The 24,438-nt window shown below is 32.8% G+C and overlaps 1 protein-coding gene across 1 annotated transcript; it reads right to left on the bottom strand.

The window, feature by feature from the left end:
* Positions 1 to 9,095: 9,095 nt before the first annotated feature.
* Positions 9,096 to 13,548, bottom strand: LOC114187491 (7-deoxyloganetin glucosyltransferase-like). The gene is made up of 2 exons (XM_028075752.1): positions 12,990 to 13,548; positions 9,096 to 10,214 (listed from the first exon to the last, which is right to left on the bottom strand). Exons 1-2 carry the CDS (start codon positions 13,495 to 13,497, stop codon positions 9,274 to 9,276), a joined length of 1,449 nt encoding a protein of 482 aa, XP_027931553.1. The 5' UTR covers positions 13,498 to 13,548; the 3' UTR covers positions 9,096 to 9,273.
* Between the last annotated feature and the right edge of the window lie 10,890 nt (positions 13,549 to 24,438).

Below are 24,438 nucleotides of genomic sequence, written 5' to 3'. Positions count from 1 at the left end.
ACTAAGGATTGTACTAAAACATGAGTAAACCTGTAAAGAACCCTCCTAGACAAGATTAAAATGACCAAAGAAGACCTAAAACTAACGTAAAACCTACCTCCTTAAAGGGTTTCTAAAAATACTACATAAAACTAAGATTGGTCACCTAAACTAACCCAAATGCATATGCATGTATGAAATTAGCCTATGGAAGTGTAAACTAATAATCTTAATTAGTTCCTAATGGCAAAATATGACTAGAAAACATTTTAAACTACCAAAACTAGCTACAACTCAAAATATAGCTACCTTGGACTTAAAACTAGCACTGACTAAGCTAAAACTGCAAAAAAAATAAAATTGAATTAAACTACTATAAGAAATTATTATAAACCTACTTAGACAAATTATAATTAACAAAAGAAAGATGAAAAACAAGTCAGAATGTAGAAATAATGAGGGAATTAAAATTTGCCTAATAGATGTAACACCTCATTTCAATAATTACTTTAATTAAATTATATGTCACACAGAGAATATAAGAGATGGGTCCTGGAGTATAACCACGACTCCTTACAATATCCAAAAATACTTAGAGAGATCCAAGGCACACCAAGATGCCAGGACTAAACAAAATACAAGAACTTGACAGTAGCTATTAGGGTACTAAAGGACAAAAATATTACATGGGCCATAGCCCTATCAAAAAGCCCAAAATAGTAGAATCCAGCCCAAGTGGGCTACATAGCGAAACCATCAACTCCCTGTTGACAACGGGTGTTCCTCGCATCTGCTCACATCAATAAATTGATGATCATCAAAAAAAGAGAAAACCCACACACACTGAACATACAATAAACAACAGAAGGGTAAGCTAGAGCTGAAAAATACTTTGTCATGAAGTTACATACAATTTCATAGTTTAAGATACATATGTCAACCCATCATTTTATGACTTGCAAACAATACACTAAGACTCAGACACGACTCATTCGGATACATATAATTTAGTCGGATTCAGCGGATGCTTGCATTTATTGTAACATCCCGTCCGGATATTACGAATTTAATAAAATAGATAAGTAATCACACATCAGCATCATTTATTTAAAAAAAAAATACTAACGTCGCATTTAATAATACCTCATTTCCCAAAACGCGGGAAATTTAAGTCTTTATTTCATATATCGATAATGAAAATTTGGACAAGTATTCGTCAATTATAAAATAAAAAAGTCCAAGAACATAAATGTTTACAACTGATTCAAAATCATAAAATAAAATCCCCAAGCTATCCCCTCTCCGTAGCTAAGCCTCACCAGCTCCACCTGCATCATCACCTGCTCACGTGTATCGGTGCACGATCATCGCCAAACACAAGCAGATAAGGTGAGCTAACAGTTAAAACATACAAGAATATATATCAATATACATATACATGTTTAACCAGTACAAATAATATAACAACAACACCAATTCTTTCTTTATACTGCATGGTCCCCACCATATTGAGTATCCTTTATTTTCCCACAGAGTCTTACTCTATTTCCATCACATGGCCACCACCATGTACACCGATGCACCTAATGGAAGTCACGTTACCTTCCCTCCACATGGCCACCACCATGTATATTAAGTACATCAGGGAACCTCGTTCCATTTCTTTCACATGGCCACAACCATGTTAACAGGGTTCTACATCTTCTAGTAAGTATCTCAAAGTGCCTTGCTGCCACACCTATCGGCCACAACCGATAGAGCATGTGCGAAAATCATGCTACGGATCACACACCGTAACGCCAGGTGGAGTTCCTAAATACGAACATAGTCCGTAACGTCCCAGGACTACCAAACTCATCAGCAACCATTGAGGAGGGCAATCCATTGGACCCATCCGTACTGGCCACAATCAGCACACTCACACCGGCACACTCGCCAACCTGAGCCACAACTCAAAGTTCATCGTGTTCATCCGCTATCCCGAGTCACAACTCGAGGGAAGTCATTCCGGACCACAACCCATAGAATGCCACGTGCTTAACCCCTATCCTGAGCCACAACTCAAGGATACGTTCCGGGCCACAACCCATGGAACACCAGCAAACCCACCAAGTAGATATTTTAAAAGCCATATAGAACACCTCTCATAAGTTTCATCTCGTCTTATAAACACAGCAGGTACATCTTCCTTAAACGTACCTCTTCGCCCTTGCTTGCTTAAACTAAAGCCTTTGTTTAACCATTACATCCCACCTCTTATGGCTAAGCCCTCAATCTGTGCAAGCCTCCAGAACCACTGCAGCCTACGTATTCTCGCTTGGGCGAGACTCTCGTTCGCCCAGAATAAAAGTGCCTCGACTAGGCGACGAGTCCCTCAAAACCACAGACCTTCCCTCGCAATTTCGCTTAGGCGAGATTGTCTCGCATGGGCGAGACGTTCTTCCACTCAAAACAACAATCAATCTCGCCTGCGCGAGATAGTCAATCAAACCACACAATGGAACACGAATTCTCGCCTAAGCGAGATGAGCCCTCGCCCAAACCCCAAAACCCTCCGCCCGAGCGATGGCCACGAGCAGATAGAGGGTTCGCGTCCTTGCATATCTCGCCTAAGCGGGTCTGACTCGCCTGAGTGAGAATTGCAGGTTTTGACGCTGATTCACGCACACACCCATTGCACCAGTGACCCAAAACACATCTCAACCACACCAATTCTTTAAGCACAATTTACATAGGTACATACACGTTATTTGAACACGAAAACAGTCCACAATCAGCCAACTTGGCAACATCACAGAATACACCACATACCATCCCATTATAGGCAAACTATTAGGTCCAATCCTAATGCAACAGTCCGCAAAACCACAACCCCAAATTCCCTCAAGTATAGCACGAATTTTAGGGCCACAATTCATTACAAATCAACAAAAACAGTGCAGTAAAGCTAAGATTCGGGTTTAGCTCCCCTAACCTGAAATTTCCCCGCTTAAAGCTTGAATTTGAAGGATTCCTTTGATCACCAAGGACTAACCGTACCACCACTTCCTTTTTCCCTTTTTACTTCACTCTCAATTCTCCCTTCACTCTCAATTTTCGTCCTCCCTCTAAAACCTCTCAGAAAACAGCTTTCCAAACCCTATTCTCTTCTCAAAAGTTGCCTTTTATACACTACAAAAAATTGAAGTAAATATGACGGTTTTAATATGGCGGTTATAGAAAACTGCCATAATTTGCTTCATAATACGACAGTTCTATAACTGCCACATTTTGTGTGCAAAATATGGCATTTGAAAACGCCATTATGCTCCCATTACACTTTCGTTTTCCAGTGGCGCCATCTTTCCCTCCATAACACTCTTTTTTTATTTACTTCTCATTTAATTCTATCTTTTTTATTACATAAAATCGAATTTTAATGGGACAAATGCACACACAAAACATAAAACTGACTCATGTAAGACAAACCCTACAAAATCCTCTCTATCAACCCCAATAACTGTTTCGTTCTCTCGCACCTCGCAGTTCCCAATCCTCGCTGACTCTACCCTCCTCGCCGTAGGAGTTCACCACGCAGTTTCCCACTCCTCGCACCTCGCTGTTTCCGCTACTCGCACCTCGCACCACCACACTGTTCTTGCTGTTTCCGCTCCTCGCACCAAGTCGTCGAAGATCGGGACTTCCTTCGCCACACTGATTGGGAACCAGCAAAGCGTCGAACATCTCTAGCAACTCCGACGACAATGTCGAACAGGGTTTCGTCGCGAGCCATTTCTCCACTGCCCAAACCCTCAACCAATCGAGCACACTAACAGTCGCCACAGAGCATTCGCAATGCATTTCCTCATTTTCGGCACGGACAAGGTCCTTCCACTTCTTTCCCTCTATTACGATTTCGTTTTTGGTTGGTTTGCACTTTGATTAGTGACTAACGTGCGACTCGTATTATTTGCTCTGATTATTGGGTTAATTAGTGGGAAACATAAAAGTTGTGATTTTGATTGTTCGTAGGCTATAGTCTGTTTCTCATGCGCCCTCCACCATCTCTCCGTCGTCATCACTCTGAATTGTTCGTCTCTGATTCATTCCTTCAGCTGCAGGTTCGATTCGCAAAACCTTCGATTCAACGCGCACACGTTCAATCTCGATTTCGAGCTTCATTTTCTCGAGATCTTTCAACTCTTAATGTGTATTCTGAATTGTTGCTACCATTTTTTTCCTGGGTTTTTTTCACTCTGAATTGTCAATTGCTTTTGTGCTATCGCACCACGTAGTCTGTTTCGTGTGAGTGAATTGTTAAAGAGCTCAACTGAAGTGTTTGTGTGAGCCGAAATTAGGGATCTGCCTCTATTCATAGTTGTTGAATCGTGTTTTTGGTGTTTAGTTAACATCGCCGTAGAAATGATAATAAGGATGTGTAATTGTACGTTTGTTGTTTGGCTCTTTCAATGCTGTGCTGGATTAAGTTTATTGGGAGTTTGCTGCCTATTGAATTTTAATAATTGTCTGAAATTGCACCAGAAATATATATTAATTAAAAGGTATAAAAAGTGTTAAAGCCAACTTTAACACCTTAACAGTAGGTTTCCAACAGATTGACAATATATATATATATATATGTGTGAAAATGATTATGATTTAACAAGAAACTCATAATTGTGATTTAAAAAATGGATTTTACCTTTAATCTTTAATCCTAGGCTTTTCATCTCGACATCACTTCGTTGGTTAGTGTCAACTAGTATTTTTTTTTTCATGAGTATGTACCAACCAACATAACAGTGTGTGCATGCATCATTCCTTTATTTATTTAAGAGTTTAATATGTTTTTGGTCCCTCAAGTTTTAGCGAAATTTGGAATTAGTCCCTCATCAAAACTTTTGACCAATTTAGTCCTTCATCTTTCAAAATGCGTGAATTTAGTCCTTTTAACCAAATTTTGTTAAGTTTATCTTACGTTTCGAGCGCATTTCATGATAGTATTTAAGTTAACATTGAAGCAAAAATGTGTCAAACAGTATAAATAATTTAAATATTATCATGAAATGCACTTGAAATGTCAGATAAACTTAACAAAATTTGGTTAAAAGGACTAAATACACGTATTTTGGAAGATGAAGGACTAAATTGGTCAAAAATTTTGATGAGGGACTAAACCCAAATTTCGCTCAAACTTGAGGGACCAAAAACATATTTAACCCTTTATTTAAATCATAACTTTGGTTGAGATTGTCATGATTAATATTATATTGATAAGTTTTAATGTGTGTGCCTTACTAAATCTTTCCTTTGTCAATCTTATAAAATGGTATTCATGGGTGCTAACAGTAGCTTGCTTTTTGTGTTCTTTTGCTTTCTATATTGTTTATACTTTTAATTTAGAGTGTACAACTAGAAACAATACTCAGTGAAACTTTTTTGACTATTTTTTATGCAGATTTTATTGTGATTGAAAAAAAAATCATTTATTGCGTCAAAGACAATTATCCAGGTAATTTATTGGATTTACTCCCTATCAAACTTTATTAATTAAACATTGTCAATGTTTCCTTTTGTATTTATAAACTTTATCTACTTACCTTTATTGTCTACTTTTGTTCATTTTATTTTGTATGATCCATATCTGTTAACAGCCCATTAGCCAAATGAGAATTTTTACTAGAACTAAGATTATCTTTCCCATTTGTTTTTTATGGGTTATGATGCTTACTTCGCCTGAGTGCTTTGACACTTCTAAACCATCCTCAGATTTGTCCTTTTCACTAGTATTCATTCCTTGATGAGATGAGCACTTCTTTTTGACACCAATGGAAGCAACTTTCTGCTGATAATTCTTAGAGAGAACTTTTTGTTTATCTCTAACAGGATGTTGGTTAGGCACTTTATCAAGACCCATCAAATTTAAAATAACACTTGATGCTTCTTTAGACTCCATTCTGCAATTATTATTCTACAAGATAAGTTGAACACTGGAAGCACTCTCTAAAAACTAATGAAACTGTCTGCAATAGATCACAATATCTGTCACATGAAAATAAAAGTGATGAATGCATGCTGATAAGTGATAAATATAATCTATTTGTGTTTGAACTAATTGTTGGTGTACTAGTTTATCATTTTAAGTCATCATAATTTGTTTGTTTGGCGGTCTTTTGCACTTCCAATTTAATGCAGGAAAAAATAGATGAGCTAATGTTGAATAACCCAGAGATTGCATCAGATATATCTCCAAATGATCTGATTGGTCTCATATTTGGTAAGGAGCATCCAGGTCAGGTTAGAGGATTGTCACATGGAGCTTGTCCCACTCTTGCATTTAAGCAATCCACTACAAGATTAAATGGTATGAATTTTGCTTCATGTAGTGCAACATCAACAAATACGGATGAGAAGTTTCTAAAGATGGAAAATGAGCTCACAACTCTCAAAAACCAAATGCAAACATTGGTTGCCTACATTGCTTCTAGAGATGACGTTCCTGACCATTTTGCTGCTATGGCTGCTGATTTGGTACATACTTTAGTTAATGAGGTAAAACTTAATAGTTTATTTAACAAATTACACAAGTTTATTATAATACACATGTGAATTTGAATAAGTTATAATTTTTTTTATTCCAGGTACCCGATGTTGGAAGTGGTGCTCCATCACCTATTGGTATAAGAAGATCAAGCGGGACAGAATAGACAAGTTAGGCACATAGCTATAGGAACATAACTATAGAAATTTAGCAAAATGTATTATAATAATGTTTTAGATTTTTTTTTGGCTTTTGTTTTCAATGTGAAAACTTTTGGATGGTGTTTTAATATCAACTTTTTAAATATGAAATATGAATGAAAGTATTATTGATCAAGATGTTGTCTGTGATGTTTTTAATTTTATGGAAAATAGGTTCAATAATAATGGAAAGCAGGTTACATAAAATTAATATAAAAAAAATCACATTCAAATTATGGCAGTTGAAACGTCGTATAATGCATTCGTACAGTACAAATAATGGCATTTCTAGGTGTTGTATTTCGCATGACAATTCTTTAAAAATAAACAAATTAAGACGGTTTTAACTGCCATTATTTGCGCACAAAATACGGCGGTTCAAACTGCCATTATTTACGCAATACATTTAATGGCGGGCGTTGCGTCGTTTTGTCCAAGACCGCCATATTATTCATTGTGGCGGCAGGATATATGGCGGTACCCGCACCCGCCATACGCGCAAAATATGGCAGTCAAAACTGCCGTATTAATACTTGGTAAGGTAAAAAAAACGAGAATGTGATTAAACTTTGGGTTTTATTGCTATTCGAGGGCCTTTAATTGATTATTTCTCAACCCTTTAGCTACCCCTTTTCTGCTTGGTCTTTACCATCCTTTCCTATTCAGCCCACAATTCATCTTTTAGCAAAAAAAGTTAAATTTTGACTCACCCAGGTTCGATTCCATGACCTTCCCAATGCCAAATCAAATCTAAACCACTAAGCCAACTTATGTTTCTTGCTAACACACACAACTCCAGCATTATCTCATACAAAACGTGGCCCAACATATTATTAAAACAATAAAAACAAATACACACACAATTGACATACATAGGACTCAAACCCAAGTCTTCTCACACAATCAAAGTACTCTTAACCACATGAGCTAGCACTTTTCCACATCATACATAACAGAATTTAATGTCATAAATGCACAAGCCTCTCGTATTTATTATTTATTTATTTATTTAATTAATTAAATTCCGCGGATCTTACATTACCCCCACCTTTAAAATTTTTCGTCCTCGAAAAAGAGAACTTACCAGTGAAAAGTTGAGGGTAAGACCTCCTCATGACATCCTCCATCTCCCATGTTATTTCCTGAATTGCTTCATCCCACAGCACCTTCACCGTTCTGATCTCCTTTCCTCTAAGGTGATTCACTTGAGAATCCAAGATTCTCACTGGCCTAACTCCTATAGTCAGATCCTCGTGCACCTGAACATCATCCTGCTCCAGCACATGATTAGGATCTGCCACGTACTTCCTCAGCTATGAAACATGGAAGACGTTGTGCAGATTCGCCAAGTTAATCACCTTATGGGCCAACCTTTAGACCCAATTGATTAGAAGCAGCCCTTAAAAATAAGAGCAGAAAATAATTGAGCCTTACAATAGAACCTAAAGAAAATGAGTTAAAACCGGTCCAGAAAGAGATTATGAAAACCAGAACAACAACAAAATACGAAGTAGTCATGTACACACACTCTACTCATTATATATAATATGAAACTAAACTAGTAGACATGAATATCAGGAAAAAAATAAAACAAAACAATTTATATTGAACAGAAAAAAAAAATTAACAGTAAAAACAACACTAAAATAGAACCAAGGAGTGGCAGCTGCTGCAGCTATTCTTCAATGTATGGATCTGTCAATGCTTCCCTGCATTTGTCATCCATATGTGCTTCATGGAAAATCTTTGGTTGATGGCCATTTACCTTAAAAACATCCGATTTTCATATATATATATCCATTGAAGTGTCAGTTCATCCCATCTTAAATGCCTTCAGTTATAAACTTAAGTCAAACGTACCAAAACGTAGGAGACTTAACTACTATCCAACTCGGTCAAGTGACCTCCTCCAGTAAAAAGAGTCCACCATCACGTTTTGAAGTTTTTAATATGAAAAAAAATTAAGACCAATGTGATGAAGAAAATCTTTAATATCTCTACAAAAATTCTTAATATTATAAGCTATAATAACACAATAATTTATTAGGTTTCTAATATACGGCGGATAAAAAGATCTAAATAAGTATACATTTGAGTTATATAAAAGAAAATCAAGTTTATACTTAATTAATTCTTACATTAATTCTATTACTCTATTATATACTAAAATATCAAAGTATATTGTCATATTTATATGATAGTCAAAGTTTTATTAATTTTTTTAACAGAAGACTAAATTAAATAAGTATAAACGGTGTTTGCAAATTTTAAAACCCGATCAAAGCATAAACCTTTTTTTTCATATTTTAGTTAAATATGAAAAAATAACACATTGGACGAATGCAAAAGAATAATAAAATCTTCCAAACACAAGATACCATTATTTTTCCAGTGAAACACTTACATTCAATTGAAAGTACATAATTACACAATAATATAAATAGCAGAAACAATCATTAAATAAATCCACACAAATCCTTATTCAAGAATATTATTTGCAATATTGACCAATATTAACGTTTTCCATCAAATCGCACAACTTCCTTCAAAACATTGTCCAACATGTCGAAACACTCAGATAGCATCATGGTGATGAACTTCCTTCAGTAACCGGTAGAAATCATTATAAGATGATCCTCCCAAAGCAGTGGCTTGTACTGCTTTCTTTTTCCACTCTACACACTTTTGCCTCATCTTCTTCCCCTTTTCTCCCATTATCATTTCTTTCACAAGTGTTGTGACCTCCTCTCTTTTCACATCATCTTTAACATCCATTCCTATTCCCCAATTTGTGCATATGTATCTGCAATTTGTTTGTTGTTCAGCAAAGAATGGCCAACCAATCATAGGCACACCCCCACATATACCTTCAACTGTAGAATTCCAGCCACAATGAGTTAGAAAAACCCCAACTGATGGATGAGAAAGCACTTCATCTTGTGGGCACCAACTTGTTATGTATCCTCTACCTTTCACCTCATCTAAGAAATCTTGTGGCAAAGATGTACACTCACCCATTACAAGATCTGGTCTTTTGATCCATAAAAATGGTAGATTACTATTTGCTAGTCCCCAAGCAAATTCTTTCAGGTGATCCTCTGACATTACAGTAATACTTCCATAATTCACATAAATCACTGATGAAGGTTGCCATTGATCCAACCATTTGATACATCCTAAGTCGTTTTTCCACAGATTTGACCCACTGGTCTTGAAACCATTATCTTTATCAGGAAAATGCCTTCCTAACAACTGAAGTGGACCAATGTTGTATATGTTTGGGTTAATGGCCATTAGAGCATTAAGAACTTCGTCTTCCAATTCTTGGAATGTGTTAATTATGATTGAAGATGACCTCATACATGTTTTTGCCTCTAATCCAAAGCAAATAAAATTGGTTTCATCAAGAGTTGTGGTTCTCACGAAACTTGGAAGATCTCTTATTCTCATATTTTTCATTCCAGATATCCAGTCTAGATTTTTGTCCAAAGAACCATCTGTGGTGAAACTTTTGTCTGAAACATTGGAAAGAGAATTATCACATTAAAGAACTCAAACATTTAACTCTACAATTCAGTTTTTATTTTATGAAAAATATTTTTTTCATATTAAATACATGAGTTTAAATTCTCTATTAAATTTCCTGATGTTATCTTTACGAGTACTACATTAAATATTTTTTTAATATATTTTAAAATTAATGATTATTAAGATATTTTGAAAAGACAATATAAATAAAAAAATCCAACAAGAGAATTCAAATTCCTAAATACACAACTTTTGACCATATATTTTTACAAATATTTTGATGATTAAAATAGTTAACTTTTGATGACATTGGAAAGAGATTAAAGAATAAAATAATAAATAAGTTTCTGTAAAAATTTATTAGGTGTAAGTTTTTTTATATGTACCAAAGAGATGAAAATGTATTAATCCAAGGACCCATCAGAAGTGAAACTTTCGTCTGAAACACCTAGGAGAAAATTATCACAATAGAGAAGTCAAACATTTTAACTCTTTAAAATCGCTGTCTATTAATTCAGTGCAACCTCATCTTTTTGAGTAGGTTGGGAGGTAACCTATTTCTAATGACTACATACATATGACAAACAAAAATGATTTTTTGACATGATAAGAGAATTGTTTAACAAAATTATGGATAATGCATATTTAAAGAATAAAATCTATTCATGGGCTAGGGTTTTATATATGAACTAACCTTTCTGTAACGTATCTAAAGTAAGAAAAAGTAAAATAAAATACAATTTTATATATGTTAAAATTAACGTATTCATGAGATAAAAACAAAAGTATAAAAAAGATATAGAAGATAAATTTTACAGATTAATTTGTTTATAAAATAGTTTTTTTTTTCTCCTCTACAAGTGGTTAACATCCAGATCAACCAATGCATGGATTAAATCATACATAAAATTCATTTTTATTAAATTGAGATTCATCGAACGAACCAATACTAATGGTATTTTTATAGTTAAAAAATCTTCATGTAACAAAAGAATGCATTAATATTTAATATACACTTAGAATAAAAATAATAAATTTACAGATTATATAATGTAATAAAAATAATAATAATAAGTGTAGACTAAATTAAAATATATATTTGCATCATTACTCTTTAGAGTTTACAAAACCTTAAAACTACTCGGACAGTGTTGAAAAAGTGTGATATTAATTGCAACGCTAGATGTTTTCTAACTTCAATATATTATATTTTTGTTACTTCAAAATTATTCAAATTTATTGTATTGTTTTTTTTATCATTTTTTATTAAGGTCAAAGTATGCATTTTGATGTCTCAGTTGATGACTTTTATTAGAGCCGTAAAAGTAGGTCAGAATTTGTGGGTCAATCCGGCACAACACAAGTTTGGGTTGAAATTTGTTTACAAATGTCAGTAAGGTCAATTTTTGACCGGACTCACCAAGAACTCAGCTCACTATCCGTGGTGAGCCGGGTTGGTGTATGGTCACATACATTATGTTGGACTTTACAATGTTGGGTTGTTTTTTTAACCAAACACATTAGTGGGTTAGCAAATGGAAACCTAGTTTCAACTCCAAATAGATGAGGATAAAGAATATGCTTCAAGAGGTTAAAATGTTGTGGATTTATCCATTCAAGACTTTAATATTATAGTTGGATAAGTAACAAGAATGCTTTGATCTTAGATAGTAATTTTTTTTTTTAATTTTGGTTTGTATTGGAGTTTAACATCATTTTGGATTGTACTTAGATTGTATTGAAGTTTATTTAAATTTTAATCTGAATTATAATTTATGACTTAAGAAAAAAATTATATTTTATTTTAATTAAGTGGGCTAGTGAACCAACCCGTTTAATCCACCAACCCATGTTGGACCAGATCGGATTCAAAATTTTTCGACTCACTTATAAATGAGTCGGGTTGAATTAGTCTACCAAATGACCAACCCGTTGTAGGTCGGGTCAGACCGAACCGGACGACCATTTTGACAACTCTAACTTTTATGACATGATGTTGGTATGTCATTCAAATTAGTACCACGCTCCCAAGGACAATAATAGCAATTTGAAAAAATTTTAAAATTCATAAAAAAACAAAGATTTTTTGTTTCATGGGACACAAAGCATACGAAGAGAAAGTACATACAACATGTCTTAAACTACAACTATAAATTAAAGTTAAGGTGTTCTTGGTATTAAAACAAGCTCGAGCTGTTGAATAAGTAAACTAATTAAGTATTTAAAAGTGATCATACAAGTATATCTATTTATTGTTGCTTTAATTTATATATTTATATTGCTTAGAATTCAAGTATATATATATATATATATATATATATATATATATATATATTGCAAATACTAAAAAAGTAATGATATTTTAATTATAATAATACTAATAATAAAACATTTTAAGATATAAATATACAGAATGAACATTAATTATATTCCAAGCTGATTCTTTCTCTCGTTATCTACCTATTAAATCATTCTATTACTAACATGTAAAATATACACAACAACAAGACTTGTTTCTTATTAATTCATTTAAAATATGATTTGATGAATACATACTAATTAAATATTTAAAAAAATGATTTGATAACAATTAAAAATAAAAATTTATTTATTAATAACAAAATACAAAAATTATAATGTTTTATTTTTTAAGAATTAATGTTCATATCTTGTCCTGTATATAATCTAGATCTAGGGTTGTAGTGATAGAATGATTTGATAGTTTGTTAGTTAAGAGAAGAAAGAAAGAGAGAAAGAATAACCTTGGAAAGGAATAATGCCCCTCCTGACAACCTCATCAAACTGCAAGTATCCAATCAAACCACAAGCTGAGGCAGTCCAAAACTGTTGCTCAGCAACATTCAATTCCCTTGCCACCTTCCCAGCAAACCCCATTAGTCCATCATACATAATAGAGGTAACCAAGGGAACTTCATCTGAACTATTAAGCTTCTTCACAAGTTCTTTCAGAGGCTCAAAACAATGTTTACTTGTTGCATCACACAGTGCTGCAATGCTTTGTGTTGCATCTTTCTCAGATGGGGGCAACCCATCGGGTATGGTCTCAAATTGAAAACCAGGTTGTCCCTTAACAAAATCTTCTCCCAGAGACTTAACCAAACGCTTGTGGTTGAACTCCGTGTTCACAAAGGTTATGTGAAAACCAGAGCAAAGAAGAAGTTTGCTTAGTTGCATGAAAGGAATCACGTGGCCCTGTGCTGGGAATGGCACGCACACCACATGACGCTTTTCAGAATGTGAAATGCTCATTTTTCTTCTCTTTTTCTTGTATGAGGAAGTAGAGAAGGTGAGACTTGGTTGTGTTGTGGTGATCACTTCTTGAAGCTTCCTTATTTATAAAGGAGGGAAACATATATGAATTGAATTGAGTTGAATTATTGTAAATTTAAATTAAACTTTAAAATTGATTTAAGGAAACAAAATTAACTTGTTTACATGTTTAAATGAATTATAATAAATCATAGGACTGTCTTAATAAAATAAAATAAATTCAATTGAATCATTCTAAATTTTTTTAATTATATAATTACTAAGGTCATTAGTTATACATATTTTATGTTATTTTGAAATATACTTTTCAATATTTAACATAATTTAAATTATTACAAAAAATTGATTAATTACTGACGACAACAAATTTGTCGCTATATTTAAATTTATCAACAGATCTTTTCAACAAATTTCATATCTTGATTTAGAGTTAAATATGTTTTTAGTTTCTAAACTTTGACGTGAAATTAGAATTCGTTTTTGTCCGAAAACTTTGATACATTTTAGTTCTCAAACTTTAAAAATGAGTAAATATATTCATTTTAATCCAATTATGTTAGATTTCTTGACGTTTCAAATGTGTTTTATGTTAATATTTGAATTGATTACACCATTTAATATGTACCACTTCAATATCTTTTGGAAAACACGTTTGACACGTCAAAACAATTTAATATATAATTAGGTCAAAAAGAATATATCCATTCATTTTTAAAATTTAGTGACAATGGTCACTCAGTGGTGATACGAAGGCTCACTCACTGGTGACTCTCGTCACTAATGCGCACTGGTGATGCTGATGATCGTTGTGACTTGTAGGTGGAGGATGACAGACACGATAAGAGTGACAATAGTTGTCAGAGTTGGAGAAGGAAGCAGAGGAGAAGAAGTGGAAGAGGAAAGAGGAAGACAAATAGGATGAGGATGAGACCCTAAATGACGAAAATGATTTGGAGGTGACCGTGGTGGGACGATGGCTTGACAACGATAATGAGGAAAAACTTAAGAAATAAAGGAAAAAGAAGAGGAAGTGGAGGATAAACAAAGAGACTCAATTGCTTATTATAACGATAAATGTTATCAACTAATATTTACTGATGAATTTGTGATCGTCAGTATATACTGGTACGTTTCTGCATCGATCGGTAAATTTTACCGACAACCATTTTACTGACAAATTGATGCTTTTTGCTAGTCTATTAGTAAACACGATTTACCGTGAATGTTTGTTATTACCTATGGATTCTGCCCTTGAATAATATGTAGTTTTCTTGTGGTGGACATTTATCTATTTATCTAAAAGCATACCAAAATTTTCAAAATGAAATTAATATAATAATTCAACAAAATTTTCATTTTAAATAATTCAATTTTCTAACATTCCTAACTATTTATAACTATTACTACTAAAAATTCTCATATTACATGGTATTTTTCTTGCAAGTTTGTCAAAAACATTTGCAAGAAAATACTTTTTTCTACTATTTTTTCTAAAAATCTTAATTTAAGTAATTCCTTCATAAATAATTATTTTTTAAAAATTATAAAATTTGTAAATATTTTTTATAAAATTTTCTATGAATACAAAATACTTTGAAAAAAAATCGCAACAATTTTCTGTAAATTTTTTTGTAACAAAATTTATAAAAATTTAAAAAATCAAAATAAAATTAAAAGAAAATATAAATTTTTTAGTAGTGTATAACAATATGTCGATAGCTAAGTATTACTCCTTTTTGTGAATTATTTGAATGGTACTTTGAAAAGTTCCCTCAATTATTAATTCCAGCAACTATCATGTGACGTTTATGATATTTAAAAGTTTTTCCATTTTTTTTAATAAACTGTTATTCACTTCTAAAGTTTTTCCTTTAATATGCACTATTTCTATTTTTATCTCTAATTGAATTTTTCAAGTTTATTTATTTTAGGATATATAAAATAATATTACATTACAACTTGTATTTCTTTATAAATTTAAATACATTTAAAACATTTATCTATTACAATCATAATTCATATGTTTATTAATTCAAATTTGAATTATATAAAATAATATTTATGCCTTACGAATTAAAATACCAGTATTTTAGGTCAACAATATAAGGATGAAAAATTAATAAATTATAAAATTATAAAATTTTAATTTAATTTCTTAAAAATTTATTTATTTATATTTTATCTCTATTATTATACTAATTTTTTATTTAAGCGCCGAAATTTTTTAAATTACATTTTGGTCCTATAACTTATTTTTTATATCATAATAATTAATATATTTTTGTATGAGAAATATGTTGTTAATAATAAATAAAAAAACAAAATATCATGATTCTTTAAGTGTAGTTGATATAGTCATCATTAAAAAATGGAAACATTTGACATTAATTTTATAACTGTCATCATCATGGAAATAACTTTAGAAACTCAAATAAAAAATGTAATTTACGAGGAACCCAATTTGAAAAATTTTGGGATATTTTAAAAAAATCATTCTTATATTAAGAACATAAAAATTATTTGAGCCTAAAAAGAAGCTAATTTTTTATAATATCAAAAATACTTTTGTAATATTATTGCCTCAATAACCATAAATGATAATAATTTTTTAATTCTTATGGTGAATAAAAATCCATTAAATAATTATAAGGAAAAATGTTTAAAAATATTGAGCTAATGATCTCTAAACTTATAAGTGTTAAAACAGATCTGTCTAATATAACCCAATCAAGAAAGGGGTAAACTTATAAGTGTTAAAACAGATCTGTCTAATATAACCCAACCAAGAAAGGGGTATGAACTGGGTATTGAATCTTTCATTGATTTTAATTGAATCTTGAAAGTTTCTTTAACTCTTATGACCCACTTTACCAGTTCTACAGTTCTGTGTTAATGGACTGTGTAAAGCAATTAATAAAGGTGTAAGAAAAGAGAGAAACAAAGAACACAACAATTTTTATACTGGTTCGATTCAAAATGAATCTACATCCAGTCTTCTCCTAAGTAACCCACTTAGGAGGATTCCACTAAATCAATAGAGTTACAAGAATTACAAGAGCATCTATATAATTCAAGACCCTAAAGACTAAGGAGCTTGATCTACAAATCAAGAACTCCCCCTAGATGCAATGCATCCAAACAATTGCACCTAGACCTTCACTTCACACAGTGAATCAACTGTAAACAGAAATACAATAGAAAAGAAACAAGGAACGAATACACCTAGTGGATGTGCAAATTTATCACTTGATCCTAGATCCAAGCTTGACCCACTAAGGTTGAATCCACCATCAATCTTCTTGAATGTCCAATTGAATGATCTCCCAAGCAAGCACAAGAACTCTGTGAATCTTGATCTCAGAAAAGAAGTCTCTCAATTCGTTTCTCAGTAATTCAGTTATTTCTCTCTCTATCTCAAAACTGGTTTCAGAAACTGGTTTTATACAGAGTTATGTTGCAGTAATTAATGGATTAGGAATTTACCTAATAGATTATCGTGAGTGTATTTTCACTGCATCAGTATAGTGCCCTCAGCTAATCTATTAGTTAAGTAGCTAATCTATTTACGAGTTCTGCTTTTGGTCACATTCAAGAGTTTGATAGCTGATACAATTCAATGCAAGCTTGTTTTACATGTAATTCTAGATCTACAACACCTAATGCAAAAGATAGAAAATCATGACTAAGCCTAAACCAGTGATGCACATGATGCATAGCCTTGGACATCATCAAAACCATCTTCACTTGAGTTGAACAAGCTCCCCCTTTCAATAATAAGTTTCACGTATTAGTTATTAAAGTAATTAGAGAATAATTTATAATTTAATATTATATATAAATGTGATTCTAATTTGTTATTAAAAATTAAATGTGTTTAGGTACAATTTCTTATAAGATAAACAATTTCAATGTCTTATTATAAAATTGATGATATGGATAACAACAAGGTTGAATATAACATTGAATGAAGATTCACTAATGGATGATATTCTAAAGTTCAAGTAAATAAGTGGAATTAAGAATAATGAATGCAATGTAAATGTGAGTAATTGGAATGATTTTAAGTAAGTCTCCTTATTATAGGTAAGCTATTATATAGAAACGAACAACTTATATCCAATCCCCACATAAGAAAAGGATTAATAAATTATACCGAGAAGTTCAAACCTTGAATTAAATCTGTCAATTTTGTTCATTGCATAGGGCTTGACCTTGACTGATAGGGTAGAGGTAAAAAAAGTCCACAAATCCATATACATTTGACATAAGAAAAAAGTTCATACAAAAAAATGACAACAAAAAGTCTCATAGATCGGTCTATACAAGTTGGTCTAGGTCAAGATATACAACGTTGTGTCGGGCTAAATTTAAGTAGATTGTTCAGGTTGGACCTAGGTCAAGTTATATCTAGGTCAAGCTAAAATTGATAGGATCTACATTATGTTAACTTGAATTGAGACAACACTAGACAAATTTCAGTCGGAACCATGTCGAACAAAGTCGAATCAGGCCCATAAAAGGTCAAGTCAAATCAAACCCATGTAAGGTCGAGTCAAGTTAGGAGTACCTCGGGTCGAGGAAAGTTGAAGATACATCAAACCGAATTGAGTAGGAGTCTTTCGAGCCCAATTAAGTCAAGTCAGGTCAAGTTGGATCCATGTCAAGACAGTTGAGTTGGGTGAATGTCAGGTTCACCTCAAACTAAGTTGAGGTGTGGCCTACTCTATCTGAGTCAGTTCAAGCCCATCTTGTGCTCAATTGAATTGGACACACCTTAATCAAAGTGCCTACCTCAAGCTCAATTGATTTGGACACACCTTAATCAAAATTTAGTAAGCTTGTTCTCGAGTTGAGGCATGTCAGGTTCTTATTAGGCCAAGTCGAATCAAGTTAGACCCATGTCCAACCAAGTCATGACAAGCCCACATTAGGTATTGTAAAGGTAGGCCCATGTTGGACCGATTTGAGTGGGACCACCTTGGGCAGAGTACAGTTAAGACCACCTTAGTCCATGTTAGGTTGGGTCCATCTCAAGCCATGTCGGCTCAAGCCTCGTTGAGTCGGTAAGGTCAAACCCACCTTTCATCGAATCAAGTCGGGCCCATATAGAATCGATTAGTACTGAGTAGTACCGAGCCCACCTTGGATAGAGTTAAGTTGGGCTCACTTGAAGCTGTGTTGAGTTAAACCCACCTTTGGTCGAGCCTACCTTTCATTGAGTTGAGTTAGGTCCACCTTTAGTTGAGTTGAATCAAGTCTACCTCTAGTTGATTGAGTAAGATCCACCTTAAGCTTAGTTGAGTCAAACCTAAATTTGCTAAGGAATCTTCGAGTGATACAAATTTGAGGACAAATTCTCTTCAAGAAGGAGGGAATGATAAAGGATTATCCCAAGATTCCATACAAAAAGAACTTGAAGATGAACCTTTACAATTTAAAGGACCTATGACAAAGGCAAGAAGCAAGAGATTGGAATATCAAATCTATTCAAGGCTACTGATGCTACAAGCAATTTGGAATTCAAAGAATATGAAGATCATGACTTGAAGCATATTTGAAGGATAGTTTTTAGGAAAATTAGTTTATGTTTTAGACTTTGGGTTTTCTTTTAGAAATTTGTTATATTCTATGTTTTTGGACTTTGGGTTTTCTTTTATAAATTAGTTTATGTTTTTATATTTTGGGTTTGAGCCTTCATGTGGGTTATCAAATTTTCTTAAACTTATGTGCCTATATAAAGAGGTACCAAAACCAATGTAGAAACTTTTTAGTCATATATTGAATTTGATTTCATTAAAGAGATGATTCTCTTTGTTTTAGCCTTAGGCCTCTGGTTCTTGTCACATATTAACATCTTTGTGGCGAATCTTCACTTGACTTATCAAATCTGCTAGACTGTGGCGTCCTTCATCTCTGCCTTATTTCGCATTCTTCTCTAATTTCACTACGCCAAAATGATCAATAGATAACACTTTTTAGATAGCGCTTATTTAATTAAACGCTTTAAATTAAAACAGATAAACAAAAGATAGCGCTTTATGAGATAAGCGCTATAAAAATACATAGACATAGATAGCGCTTTATCCAAAAAATGTTGTCTATATTTAATTTATATTTTCAAAAATAAAAATAAAAACTACATAGAGAGATAAAAAGCGCTTCTTAAATTTTAGCGCTAAGTATTGAGACATTAATAGATACCGTTTTATTGTAAAAATGTAGTCTATTAAAAGATTTACAAAAGAAAGTCACGCGTACGTTGCCTCCTCTTCTAAAAAATAAATCACTCTCAACTCTCACGAACTTTGCTCTAATCTTACCATAATCTGATTTTTTAAGCCCTCCTCCCATAGGTCTCTTAATTACCTCCCCTAATGCACCCTCCACTACCCTAACTACATGACAACTCAAATCTCCATTCTAACGACGTTGGAGCACCCTCGAAAAGGCTCACTTGCGGTATAAGAACATTGTGACTACGCTTTGGACCATTCTCACAGCCATTCTCAAATAGCTTTTGACTCGCGAATGGATTTTTGTGGTTTGGTCCAATTGGAATCAATATCCCAACCATTCAGAATTTGAATTCGATTTCAGAGTGCATGTAAGTTTTAATTTAAAAATCTATGATTTAGGGTTTTGATATTTGCTTAAAAACTCTATAACTGAAAGCCTTGATGTTAACATGATAGTGTGCTTGCAATCTCAATGGTTATTTTGTGCTAGTAGGTTACAAGGAAAAACTCTAGCAAAAGGTCAATCTATATGCAGAACAACATCCATTCCACTTGTACGAAAAGAGGAAATGGTTTTGATTTTGAAGGAAAAATCTTAATACTAAGGAGCTTGTGAAATAGAGGGTTCAGTCTTCCACAATGAACCCCATCAATGCTTACTACAAGGAGCGTCACAATAAAGAATTGAAGAGGGTATTCTTCACTTCCTCAACCCACATTTGTTTCGTCTTTTGCTTTTAATGTTTTTTTCCCTTTTTCTTATCCCTACCCTAATTTGTGTTTTATCCTTTCACGTGCTCCATTATTTATTGATAGAAAATACTAGTTTTTCTCCGAATTTGATAATGTGAGAAATTTTGTTTTAGATATATCTAACATGATAGAAACACTCTCAACTTAGAGCATTTATGCGGCTAAAAGGCATTCACTTGGAGCCAAATCCCTTTGATATGGAGAGAGATTTAAAAACTCCAACATTTAAATTCAGAGTGGTAAGAACAATTTTTCTTGAAGCTTAATTACTTTCATGTCATATAAATTATAATATTGACTCTGTGAACTATGCCTCCCCAATCTTTCTTAGTCTTTCATCTTAAAAGTGTATCTAATTTTGAAATGGCAACTTAATTTCCTAAACCCAATGACATATGTCTGTGAGTTCATCGTGATTAGGTGACAATCACTCCAGAAAAGGTGTTCCAACTCTCTGCAAGTGGGGAAAATGAAGAAAGTTCTTCTGATAACAAACAAGCACCAACCACTACTACACTTGATACCACCACCCCAACAAGAGTCACTGAATTTGCACCCAAAAAGTCCATTGACACATTTGGACCAAGAACTTCTATATACCATGGTGTAACAAGATTTTTCTCATTTTATTTACCTAAATCAAAATCTGTATTATTTTAAATTAATTATCCTAAGGCTTTCATCACTGCTTCAAATCTCAATTAAAAGGTTCCTTCAGTTAGTTTCATTGTTGTTAGAACAAGTTCCTTTTTTTTATCTTTTTTGTATTTTTTATTTTTAAATGATGATGAAATTATTTAGTTCTCTTTTTCTTTCTTTGCCTTTTGCCTTTTACCTTTTGAGTGTTTATAACTAACCGACATCATTAATCTATGTTCCTCATCTCCACATCCATTATGGAACAATGAATTTCTTCAACATAGATGGCTTTTTAATTTACTTGGGTGAGTACACAAATATACATTTATGTTGAATTATCACTATTTTTCCCCTAAAAGTAAGAAGAGAACCATGAAATTTGTTAACATTGGTGATCATTTGTTATCAATACTTTCAAAAAGGTATGACAAAGAAGAAAAGGCATCCAGAGCCTATGATTTGGTAGCATTAAAATATTGGGGAACATCTTTTTTTTTGTCACTAGGAATTTTTTTTCACTTAGACTAAAGATAGTAATTACGATTTCAATTTATTATTATGCATTTTTTTAGATGCCCGCAAATTCATTATCATCACAGTAGTACACTTTGATAGTTTAAATGGGATAATTTTAACGTAAGATTCTTAGCCTTAATCCTAGTTGGCAACACTTTCTTGTTTCCTACTTTCAAAGTCTAAAAGTTGAATGAGAATCAGTGCTAGGATTTTAGTGTTGCTTTCTTGGTTTTCAGTCTTTGTTTTCATGATTGTCTTAATGACGAATTCTTAATGATAGTGTTTCTAAGTCAAGTGTTGCCTTAGTGCAATAAGGTTGTTATCTTTTCACTTGACGTTTTTAAATTTTAGAAATGGTATCTCCACTTGATGGGATAAGGCTACATACATGTATTTATTAGGAAAGGAGGTTATTGAAATTATATTGTACTCATAGAATTATAATTATGTGAACATGTAAGGCTAGAGTCATCCCAATTCTATCTCGAAACTCGTTCAAATGACCAGTTTGTTTGCATTTTTGGGGTTTAAGTTAAATAATACTTCTCATGATCTGATTTTATTGGCAGAAAAGTTGGACTTCTGGTTGGTTACAAGGGTTGTCAATTTCATAGTGTGATTAAGGATTTTATGATTCAAGTTGGTGATTTTGTAAAGGTACTGTTCTGGTTTGGTTTATCTGACTTTATTTGTTAAATATGTAATATGCAATAATTAAGGTGTTTATGTCAACATTCATGAAAAGGTGTGCAACACTCCAGAATAGAGGCTGAACAAAAGCTAGAACTTTGTGAGACAAAAAGCTGAAGAGTGATGGTAGCGTATGATTTTTCCTAACTTCCATGATCATGGCAGCATTATGTGTTCTTGTAGCCGGGCTATGCACGATTCGAGTGTTAAGAACAAGGATTTTTTATGCGAACCTTAAATAGTTGATTCATAGTGAGATATGTACAATGTTTAGTCTTTTTTAAATGTATGAATAAATTCTAAAGTTGTAGAATTCTTTATATATACAATTTGATAGAGTAAGTTTCTTTTGAAAAATGTTTATCAGATAAAGTAAGTTAATGAAATTCTTTTATTTGAGAATTATATATTGTTTGTTTAGGTAATCCTATTATGAACGGAGGAAAATTGAAAATATAAAAAAAATACTCACTTATTATGTAAGGTCTAGGAATATTTGTCATAGTAAGTTGGATTTGAGAAATAATTGAATCAATACACCGCGTTCATTTGAGAAAACACTACCTATTGACGAAAAATAAATAGAACGCACTTGTGTCTCTAGGCGCTATCTATAGACCATTTGTATTTTTGAAGTGTTGTCTTTTTTAAAATACATAGACAACGCTTGTGTAGTCAAGCGCTATCTATAAGGTGTCATTAGACAGCGTTTTTTTACAAGCGCTATCTATTAATAGATACCGTTCCAATAGACAGCGCTTAAAAAACGCTATCTATTAGCAAAAAAAGCGCTATCTATTGACAATTTTGGCGTAGTGTTTATTCATGTTGTGCCTCTTGAGGATTCAAATTCAGAAACCATCGAACTCTTTCTTGGATAGGATCATATCATCTAGTATTTAGAGCAAGGTTCTGGTTTGAATTTCCTCTTCTATCTTATGTTTCTATCTGTCATATAAAACAATAATTTTTTTTTGAATGTTTGTGTGTTATGTGCTTTGTTTTGAATTTTGTTTGGTGGTTGAATTGTGAATTTGTCGTATTTTTTTTCTATTCTCCATTTAAATATTGTATTTCTACATTTGATTCATGGAAATTGTTTGTTTTTGTGTTTAGGATTTGCAAGTGGCCTTACATTGATTTACATGAGTCTGAGGGTTTGAAGGATAAATTGTTTATGGATCACACTCAAAAGGAAACAAATATATATTGAAAAAAAAAGATAAATAAAAGAGGTGGAGTTCAACACAACTTTTTGTTGCAATTTCATTTGTGGCTTATTGATATTTACTTGCAATCAGTCTTTCTCTCAGAGTCTATGTGTTGTCTCCTTTAATTCTCTTTGGTAGTCCTATTATTTTCTAATTTTAATTTTCTTGTTTTGTATTTTTAAAATTCCTTGAAGTTTTGTCTAGAGTTTTTCTTTAACCTCTTGAGTCACGACTTAGATCTCGTAACGCTTTTCACTTTTTTTGTTCACTCTTTGCTTAAGCTACCAGAGTTCTTTGCCAAACCCTAAAGGAAATTTAAGTGGTAAAAGGCACGAGAGTACATTCAAGAAAAAGAATATAAGTGTGATACATGAGTGAGAATTTGAGTGAAACACTTAAAAGAATGGTGAGGTCCTCAATATATTTTATTTTACTAACATTTTCTTACAGGACCTAGCAATATTGAGTAATGCAACATGTTTGCATAGAGGCATCCTTCTGGAATTGGGTTAACATATGGTCTAAATTATCCTATTCCTAACTAGAATCATTTGGTTAGAGGACTTGTACGTACCAAGAGAGTGACATGTAGAGATACACCTAGTGTTTATGAGACCTTGGTAGAGGATATCAATGCCTTGGAATCCAGAATTATAAAACTAAATGACAAGATTGCTAGTATTACAAGGAAGCACAATCCTGATAGAAAATCATTGCTAAAGAAAAGTGCATTAAGGTGTTCCAAATGTGAAGGCTATGGGCATGAAACTCATCAATGTCCTAATGGGGATGAAAGTCCCAAGACTCATGAAGACCTCAAGAACTACATTTCATACTTGAGAGAGGAGGAAGAAAGGACAATGCAAAAATTAGAT

This window comes from Vigna unguiculata, chromosome 6 (assembly GCF_004118075.2).
Source record: "Vigna unguiculata cultivar IT97K-499-35 chromosome 6, ASM411807v1, whole genome shotgun sequence".
NCBI classification, from domain to species: domain Eukaryota; kingdom Viridiplantae; phylum Streptophyta; class Magnoliopsida; order Fabales; family Fabaceae; genus Vigna; species Vigna unguiculata.
Note: the sequence above shows the minus strand (reverse complement) of the source record. Positions and strands in the feature narration are given on the sequence as shown.

Bases quoted from the DNA above. Each gene is read 5' to 3' on its own strand.
- LOC114187491 (XM_028075752.1), bottom strand. From the start codon at position 13,497: ATGAGCATTTCACATTCTGAAAAGCGTCATGTGGTGTGCGTGCCATTC. The intron at 10,215-12,989 runs GTTATTCTTTCT...CCAATGTTTCAG, and splicing joins GGGCATTATTCCTTTCCAAG to ACAAAAGTTTCACCACAGAT.